Source organism: Palaemon carinicauda, chromosome 22 (genome assembly GCF_036898095.1).
Source record: "Palaemon carinicauda isolate YSFRI2023 chromosome 22, ASM3689809v2, whole genome shotgun sequence".
In the NCBI taxonomy this organism is placed as follows: domain Eukaryota; kingdom Metazoa; phylum Arthropoda; class Malacostraca; order Decapoda; family Palaemonidae; genus Palaemon; species Palaemon carinicauda.
This window is the reverse complement of record NC_090746.1, coordinates 106,281,010-106,291,009: the sequence shown is the minus strand read 5'-3', so window position 1 is coordinate 106,291,009 and position 10,000 is coordinate 106,281,010. Positions and strand designations below refer to the sequence as shown.

General features: G+C 36.9%; 1 protein-coding gene across 1 annotated transcript in view; it reads right to left on the bottom strand.

Annotated features, from left to right (window-relative positions):
* Positions 1-5,808: 5,808 nt before the first annotated feature.
* LOC137616016 (nucleolar protein 58-like) overlaps positions 5,809-10,000 on the bottom strand; it is a 5,255-nt gene continuing 1,063 nt past the window's right edge. Inside the window, exons 3-6 of the mRNA XM_068345695.1 lie at positions 9,843-9,908; positions 8,652-8,717; positions 7,770-7,835; positions 5,809-6,264 (exon numbers count right to left, since the gene is read on the bottom strand). Of these exons, the coding sequence (XP_068201796.1) occupies positions 5,809-6,264; positions 7,770-7,835; positions 8,652-8,717; positions 9,843-9,908 (654 nt within the window). The remainder of the gene's footprint in view (positions 6,265-7,769; positions 7,836-8,651; positions 8,718-9,842; positions 9,909-10,000) is intronic.

Below are 10,000 nucleotides of genomic sequence, written 5' to 3'. Positions count from 1 at the left end.
TTTTATGCTACTACCACTTCTATTTTCTTTACGTTGATTTGTAGTCCCATATTCTCACTCTCGCTTTTTACCCTGTCAAGAAGTATTTGCAGTTTCTCTTCTGAGACAGCTATTATCATAGTGTCATCTGCGAATCTATTATTATTTATATTTTCTCCTCCAACTTTTATCTATAAAACCAAAACTAATAAACAATAAAATCAAAGATGACCTTTATATTGCCCCAAAAATAAAAATACTTCTGAGACTTTCTTGCTTTAATTTGACCACATGACGAGAGGTCTATTTCCTTTGGAATATTAAAAAGAAAAAAAAAAGATTCTTGGAAAACTTCTTCGTTATAATTAAGGAGGCTCCATCAAACATTAATTACTGGTGCCTTTGCCTTCAATAATGAGTTATAAAGGTTCTAATGAAGTTAGGCGAAGAAAAACTCATTTCTCACAAGACCAAAAATGAAAAGAATAGAATAAAACAAAAAGGAGATTTGTGCGGTGTCCTTTTTTTAAAATCCTTGCGATCTTTTTAATTAGAGACGTTTCATGTTCGTAATTCGATTTTTCTTTTAGCAGAATTCAAGCATACGACTCGTGTGATCTGTAGCAAGATTTTAAACATATGATTTATGTATTTTGTAGCAAAGTTTCAAGCATATGGCTGGTGTAATTTATAGAGAGAATTCAAGCATATGGCTGGCGTAATCTGTAGCAAGACTTCAATCATATGACTGATGTAAACTATAGCAAAAATTCAAGCATATGACTGGTGTAATCTGTAGCAAGACTTCAAGCATATGACTGATGCAATATATAGCAAAAATTCAAGCATATGACTGGTGTAATCTGTAGCAAGACTTCAAGCATATGACTGATGTAATCTACAGCAAAAATTCAAGCATATGACTGGTGTAATCTGTAGCAAGATTTTAAACATATGACTGGTGTAATCTCTTGCAAGAATTCAAGCATATGATTTATGTAATTTAAAGAAAAAATTCAAGCATATGACTGTTGTAATCTGTAGCAAGATTTCAAACATATGACTCATGAAATTTGCAGCAAGATTTCAAGCATATGACTGATGTAATATGTAGCAAGATTTCAGGCATATGACTGATGTAATTTCTATTAAGATTTCAAGTATATGACTGGTGTAATATGTAGAAAGATTTCAAGCATATGACTGATGTAATCTGTAGAAAGACCTCAAGCATATGACTGATGTAATTTATAGCAAGATTTCAAGCATATGACTGAAGTAATCTGTAACAAGAATTCAAGAATATGGCTGATGTTATCTGTGGCAAGATTTTAGGCATATGACTGATGTAATTTATAGCAAGATTTCAAGCATATGACTGATGTAATTTGTAGCAAGATTTCAAGTATATGACTGATGTAATCTGTAGCAAGACCTCAAGCATATGGCTGATGTAATTTGTAGCAAGATTTCAAGCATATTACTGATGTAATCTGTAGCAAGAATTCAAGCATATGGCTGATGTAATTTGTAGCAAGACTTTAGGCATATGACCGATGTAATTTGTAGCAAGATTTCAAGCATATGAATGATGTAATTTGTAGCAAGATTTCAAGTATATGACTGATGTAATCTGTAGCAGGACCGCAAGCATATGACTGATGTTATTAGTAGCAAGATTTCAAGCATATGACTGATGTAATCTGTATCAAGAATTCAAGCATATGACTGATGTAATTTGTGGCAAGATATTAGGCATATGACTGACGTAATCTGTATCAAGAATTCAAGCATATGGCTAATGTAATTTGTGGCAAGATTTTAGGCATATGACTGATGTAATTTGTAGCAAGATTTCAAGCATATAACTGTTGTAACTTGTAACAACATTTAAAAAATATGACTGAGGAAATTTGTAGCAAGATTTCAAGCATTTGACATATGTAATTTTTAGCAAGATTTCAACCATATGACTGATGTAATTTGTGTGTGTGTGTGTATATATATATATATATATATATATATATATATATATATATATATATATATATATATATATATGTGTGTGTGTATATATATACATACACACACACACACACACATATATATATATATATATATATATATATATATATATATATATATATATATATATATATATATATACATATATATAAACATCTTTCATTTGGATATGTAAAGAGTTCCACATGTGATATTTTATATATGACAAACACCGGCCGTTTGAATATTGCAGTCATTAATTTTTTTTATAGCCATATCCAGTTACGGTACACATCTCCAGTTACGGTACCAGTACACAGAAAGAGTAACATATATAGCCTGTTGTAATAAAGTTAATGTATAATAGAATTAATATAACAAAAAAGTTTTCATCATTGATCAATAGCATCCTCATCAATCATCACACTAATGGAAATTGATATTTTATTCTCATCACCCCCTCTGTTGACTAATCATATCTTCTATTTAAATGTTTAAAGGCCTCTTATGAATGGCAGAGACAAAGGACAGTGACATTGCCCTATCAAACAGGACAATGTCCTAGAGACTCACCATATATACAGTACATATGATTAGCACCTAAGCCCCCTCTCCACCCAAACTAGGACCAAGGAGGGCTCGGCAATGGATGCTGATGTCTCAGCATATAGACCTTTTGGCTCCACCAAATCCCCCACCCTTAGCTCCAAAGATGGAGCAACCAAAGAGACTAACAAGTTTGAGCGAGACTCGAACCCAATTTTGGCGCTCACCAGTCAGGGATGTTACCACATCGGCCACCACAACCATGGTATGTAATAAAAAAAATAAACTAACGTAAATTAAGACTAATTCTTTAGCAAATAGTTTAGTCTCGTTGACGCTGAAAATTCCTTTCTTTGGTTACAATCCTAAGTAGTTTTTTTAGTCTGAATACAGTAAAATATTACAGTTTGTTTTAAAAGAGGAACATCTTTCAGCAAAATCTTTCAGAAAGGGTATTATCGAAAAAGAAAACTGCATATACAGTGTTCTGCCGAGTCAAAAATGTTATACAATCAGTAAATATAATTAGATTTGATATTATCTTTTTCAAATTCTATGACTTTTTTAGTATATAGTAAAATATAACCTCAAACTAATGTTTATTTTTTACATTAGCATATGAAATTGCAAATATCCATTTAGAAAGAAATCACCAATGATTAATCTAAAATTAAAAAAACAGACTTGAAATCTTGTTGGGCTCTTTCCATCTTACAATCCAGAAAGCTTCCAAATAGGGTTGTGGTGACCTAATCTGGTAACGTCCCTGGCTGGTGATCGCCAGACTAGTGTTCGAGTCCTGCTCAAACTCCTTAGTTCCTCTAGTAGCAGCAACCTCACCATTCTTGTGAGCTAGAGATAGGGGGTTTGAAGGAACCTGTAGGTCTATCTGCATCCACTATTCCAGTATTGTGGAATTTCTTTCAGGGGACACAGCATACTAATAGATATCACACTTGTTTTTTCTGCACTCATCCACATGATAAAGAAACAGTACAGGTGAATCTTTATCAAGGAACACTGCATACTAGAACAAGTGAGACTTCTTCCCTCTGCTGAGTCCATATTGTAGATTATTTCTTTTGACCCGGAAGGCTGGAATGCACTTGCCATTGACACTTTATCTCTTAAATGTCCTCTTCAGGGGACACAGCATACTAAAAGACGTCACACTTGTTTTTTCTGCATCCATCCACATGATAAAGAAACAGTACAGGCGAATCTTTATCAAGTAACACTGCATACTAGAACAAGTGAGACTTCTTCCCTCTGCTGAGTCCATATTGTAGATTATTTCTTTTGACCCGGAAGGCAGGAATGCACTTGCCATCCTTTTAATTGTCAGGTTGCTTAGACAACATTAAGATGTCTGTTTTTTTTTCTTGGTCTTTTCTTTCATAATGTGTAATGGAGACTAAGAACTTTGCGAATCCTCTATATCCACCATACAAATTAATCTCATTTTAATCCTCAAAAGGGTTTACTGTCTTGGGTTTCATATCAATGTCGATATTTAAAGTAATTTTATGTTTCGTCTGCTCCTTCTTTGTCTGCATCTTTTCCCACTTTTATGAGGGGTCGATGTTTCTGGCCAGCGTTCTCCATCTACCCATCTTCTTATCCTCCTCTTCCTTCTGATTCTTGTTATTATGTTGTTTCTTCTTTTCCTCCTCCTTTTCATTTTCCTTCTCCTGCTTCTCATTTCCATTCTCCTTCTCTTCCAGATTCTTGGTATTCGATTTTTTTCTTATTTTCCTCCCTTCCATTCTCCTTCTCTTTCTGCTAACTTTATCTGTATTCCCCGTGCCAATTTAGAATGGGCATCCTCTCTCTCAAATTGAAGATTCTTTTGCAACCTCATGCTGACTTTTCAGTACAATCTCCTTACACATGCTGCCATCTTAAAAGCTTGTTTGTCTCAGGTATTTCAACTCCTAGATGTTCTAGAAGCTCTCTAAGCATGGATTGACAATTGTTTGTCATAAGATGGTACCTTTTCAAATTCCACGGTTTATAGAGTTCTGTCATTACCTCATACCCCTGCCGTGGTGCCAGGTTTTCTATCTCGTATTCATCCTTTACAAAGAACTCAAATTCAGGAGGTGTTAATGTGTAAGACGGCATCAACCAATGCTTTTTTTCATTGTCTTTTTGTGGTAACCCCTCAATGTATCGCTCCTCGGACTCCCATTCGAATTTCAGGGTGGTATGCATTATATGCAACAGACGGCACATATGGCAAAGCGGGTACAGTGATTCTATGTCAAGATACCTCTCTAGCACGACAATTTTGCAGAATCCCGGGTTGTCGTCCTTTTCATCCCATTCTTCATAATTCTTCCGAAGCATATCTTGAATATATAGTGGTGGTTGTGAGAAGGGTAGATTTAAGAAAGGGGAGGATTCTGGTGGTGTTTGTGAGAAGAGTGGCTTTAAGAAAGGGGAGGATTCTGGTGGTGTTTGTGAGAAGATTGGCTTTAAGAAAGGGGAGGATTCTGGTGGTGTTTGTGAGAAGAGTGGTTTTAAGAAAGGGGAGGATTCTGGTGGTGTTTGTGAGAAGAGTGGCTTTAAGAAAGGGAAGGATTCTGGTGGTGGTTGTGAGAAGAGTAGATTTAAGAAAGGGGAGGATTCTGGTGGATTTAAGAAGAGGGGGAATTCAAGTGATGAATGTGAGGAGGAAGAATCAAGTGATGAATGTGAGGAGGTCTCCTCATTCTTTCCATAAAGCCCCACCAAACGAGCGTTGATTTGATCTTCTCGTAGAAGCTCCTTTTGAAGTCTTTTCATTTCTTTGCTAGTCTTTCTTAGTCCTTTGATCACCCTTTCTTCAAGAATCTCTAGTCGATAACCTAAACGCTTAATTTCTATATTTAATCTTGCTATTATCTCCTCTTGTTCCTTTTGACGATTAGGGTCAGTTGTCTTCTTCGCCTGCTCTTCCTCCTGACTCCTTTCATTCTTCTTCTGATACGCCTCCTCCCTTTCCTTCCTATCTTTCAGAAACTCTTCCCACCTTTGTGTATCGAAAGTTACCTTAATCTGTACAGGGCACATTAAATATCCAATGTAATCATATCCAACCAAGGGTCTAGGAATTTGATTGAGAAAGTGGCCTAAGTAGCACTTGCCACAATCGAACTTTAAACGGAAGACTTGGATGGGCATTTTTGGGTTATTGTGATGGGCCACCCAAAACGAGTCACATTTACGCGGCCTAGGAATGGAGTAATTTACTCTAACCCATGGCGGAGTGCCATTGTTTATATGATCAACGATTTCTTACTCAATGAAGGTTCCATTGAGTGGTTGCCCTGTTCTGATCTCCTTTTCTGGAGAGATTTTTGATGTTCTGTCAATACTCTCCGAATTTCTTATCTTTTCCGTCAATTGTTGTCTATCCTTTTTTAGCCTCTCCCTTTTTCTATTCTCTGCTTTCTCCTTGTTTAATTTTTCTTTATTTTTTCTCTTCCCCTTCTCCCCCTTATTCCTCTGATTCTTGGTATTCGGTTTTTCCTCCTTTCCATTCTTCTTCTTTTTCCGATTCTTCGTATTCTGTTTTTTCTTATTCTCCTCCTTTCCATTCTTCTTCTGCTTCTGATCCTTGCTCTTCTTGGTTATCTTATTTTCCTTCTTTCCATAAAGTCCCATCAAACTAGCGTTGATTTCTTGTTTTCGTAGAACTTCCTTTTCAAGTCTTTCGATTTTCTTTTTATTCTCTATATTTCTTTTGGGTACCTGGTTTTTAAGTCTCCTTATACAGTCCTTTAAACGCATCTTTTCTCTCTTCAATTCTTCCATTTTCTTGTTTGAACTTCTTCACGATTTGGGGTAATTATCTTCTTTTCCTCCTCTTGCCTCTGATTTTTTTCATTATATTTTTTCTTCTTCTCCTCCTTTTCACTTTCCTTCTCCTGCTTCGCCATTCCAGCCTCCTCCTTTCTCTCCTTCTCCCCCCTTCCATTCTCCTTCTCTTTCTGATTATCTGATTATGATGATGTAGAAGCTCTTTTTCAAGCCTTTCGATTTTCTTTTCTTTTCTTCTTCTTCTTCTCCTCCTTTTCACTTTCCTTCTCCTGCTTCTCCATTCCATCCTCCTTCTTCTTCTCCTTCTCCTCCCTTCCGTTCTCCTTCTCTTTCTGATTATGATGATGTAAAAGCTCTTTTTCAAGCCTTTCGATTTTCTTTTTCTTCTTCTTCTCCTTTTCACTTACCTTCTCCTGCTTCTCCATTCCATCCTCCTTCTTCTTCTCCTTCTCCTCTCTTCCATTCTAATTTTTCTGATTATGATGATGTAGAAGCTCTTTTTCAAGCCTTTCGATTTTCTTTTTCTTCTTCTCCTCCTCCTTTTCACTTACCTTCTCCTGCTTCTCCATTCCATCCTCCTTCTTCTTCTTCTCCTCCCCTCCATTCTCCTTCTCTTTCTGATTATGGTGATGTAGAAGCTCTTTTTCAAGCCTTTCGATTTTCTTTTTCTTCTTCTTCTCCTTTTCACTTACCTTCTCTTGCTTCTCCATTCCATCCTCCTTCTTCTTCTTCTCCTTCTCCTCTCTTCCATTCTCATTTTTCTGATTATGATGATGTAGAAGCTCTTTTTCAAGCCTTTCGATTTTCTTTTTCTTCTTCTTCTTCTCCTCCTTTTCACTTACCTTCTCCTGCTTCTCCATTCCATCCTCCTTCTTCTTCTCCTTCTCCTCCCTTCCATTCTCCTTCTCTTTCTGATTATGATGATGTAGAAGCTCTTTTTCAAGCCTTTCGATTTTCTTTTTCTTCTTCTTCTTCTCCTCCTTTTCACTTACCTTCTCCTGCTTCTCCATTCCATCCTCCTTCTTCTTCTCCTTCTCCTCCCTTCCATTCTCCTTCTCTTTCTGATTATGATGATGTAGAAGCTCTTTTTAAAGCCTTTCGATTTTCTTTTTCTTCTTCTTCTCCTTTTCACTTACCTTCTCCTGCTTCTCCATTCCATCCTCCCTCTTCTTCTCCTTCTCCTTTCTCCCATTCTCATTTTTCTGATTATGATGATGTAGAAGCTCTTTTTCAAGCCTTTCGATTTTCTTTTTCTTCTTCTTCTTCTTCTCCTCCTTTTCACTTACCTTCTCCTGCTTCTCCATTCCATCCTCCTTCTTCTTCTCCTTCTCCTCTCTTCCATTCTCATTTTTCTGATTATGATGATGTAGAAGCTCTTTTTCAAGCCTTTCGATTTTCTTTTTCTTCTTCTTCTTCTTCTCCTCCTTTTCACTTACCTTCTCCTGCTTCGCAATTCCTGCCTCATCCTTTTTCTCCTTCTCCTCCCTTCCATTCTCATTTTTCTGATTATGATGATGTAGAAGCTCTTTTTCAAGCCTTTCGATTTACTTTTTCTTCTTCTTCTTCTCCTCCTTTTCACTTACCTTCTCCTGCTTCTCCATTCCATCCTCCTTCTTCTTCTCCTTCTCCTCTCTTCCATTCTCATTTTTCTGATTATGATGATGTAGAAGCTCTTTTTCAAGCCTTTCGATTTTCTTTTTCTTCTTCTTCTTCTCCTCCTTTTCACTTACCTTCTCCTGCTTCTCCATTCCATCCTCCTTCTTCTTCTCCTTCTCCTCTCTTCCATTCTCATTTTTCTGATTATGATGATGTAGAAGCTCTTTTTCAAGCCTTTCGATTTTCTTTTTCTTCTTCTTCTCCTTTTCACTTACCTTCTCTTGCTTCTCCATTCCATCCTCCTTCTTCTTCTTCTCCTTCTCCTCTCTTCCATTCTCATTTTTCTGATTATGATGATGTAGAAGCTCTTTTTCAAGCCTTTCGATTTTCTTTTTCTTCTTCTTCTTCTCCTCCTTTTCACTTACCTTCTCCTGCTTCTCCATTCCATCCTCCTTCTTCTTCTCCTTCTCCTCCCTTCCATTCTCCTTCTCTTTCTGATTATGATGATGTAGAAGCTCTTTTTAAAGCCTTTCGATTTTCTTTTTCTTCTTCTTCTCCTTTTCACTTACCTTCTCCTGCTTCTCCATTCCATCCTCCTTCTTCTTCTCCTTCTCCTCTCTTCCATTCTCATTTTTCTGATTATGATGATGTAGAAGCTCTTTTTCAAGCCTTTCGATTTTCTTTTTCTTCTTCTTCTTCTTCTTCTCCTCCTTTTCACTTACCTTCTCCTGCTTCGCAATTCCAGCCTCATCCTTTTTCTCCTTCTCCTCTCTTCCATTCTCATTTTTCTGATTATGATGATGTAGAAGCTCTTTTTCAAGCCTTTCGATTTTCTTTTTCTTCTTCTTCTTCTCCTCCTTTTCACTTACCTTCTCCTGCTTCTCCATTCCATCCTCCTTCTTCTTCTTCTCCTTCTCCTTTCTCCCATTCTCATTTTTCTGATTATGATGATGTAGAAGCTCTTTTTCAAGCCTTTCGATTTTCTTTTTCTTCTTCTTCTTCTCCTCCTTTTCACTTACCTTCTCCTGCTTCTCCATTCCATCCTCCTTCTTCTTCTCCTTCTCCTCTCTTCCATTCTCATTTTTCTGATTATGATGATGTAGAAGCTCTTTTTCAAGCCTTTCGATTTTCTTTTTCTTCTTCTTCTTCTTCTTCTCCTCCTTTTCACTTACCTTCTCCTGCTTCTCCATTCCAGCCTCATCCTTTTTCTCCTTCTCCTCCCTTCCATTCTCATTTTTCTGATTATGATGATGTAGAAGCTCTTTTTCAAGCCTTTCGATTTTCTTTTTCTTCTTCTTCTTCTTCTCCTCCTTTTCACTTACCTTCTCCTGCTTCTCCATTCCAGCCTCATCCTTTTTCTCCTTCTCCTCCCTTCCATTCTCATTTTTCTGATTATGATGATGTAGAAGCTCTTTTTCAAGCCTTTCGATTTTCTTTTTCTTCTTCTTCTTCTTCTCCTCCTTTTCAATTACCTTCTCCTGCTTCTCCATTCCATCCTCCTTCTCCTTCTCCTTCTCCTCTCTTCCATTCTCATTTTTCTGATTATGATGATGTAGAAGCTCTTTTTCAAGCCTTTCCATTTTCTTTTTCTTCTTCTCCTCCTTTTCAATTACCTTCTCCTGCTTCCCCATTCCAGCCTCCTCCTTTTTCTCCTTCTCTTCCCTTCCATTCTCATTTTTCTGATTATGATGATGTAGAAGCTCTTTTTCAAGCCTTTCGATTTTCTTTTTCTTCTTCTTCTTCTCCTCCTTTTCACTTACCTTCTCCTGCTTCTCCATTCCATCCTCCTTCTTCTTCTCCTTCTCCTCTCTTCCATTTTCATTTTTCTGATTATGATGATGTAGAAGCTCTTTTTCAAGCCTTTCGATTTTCTTTTTCTTCTTCTTCTTCTTCTTCTCCTCCTTTTCACTTACCTTCTCCTGCTTCGCAATTCCAGCCTCATCCTTTTTCTCCTTCTCCTCCCTTCCATTCTCATTTTTCTGATTATGATGATGTAGAAGCTCTTTTTCAAGCCTTTCGATTTTCTTTTTCTTCTTCTTCTTCTTCTCCTCCTTTTCACTTACCTTCTCCT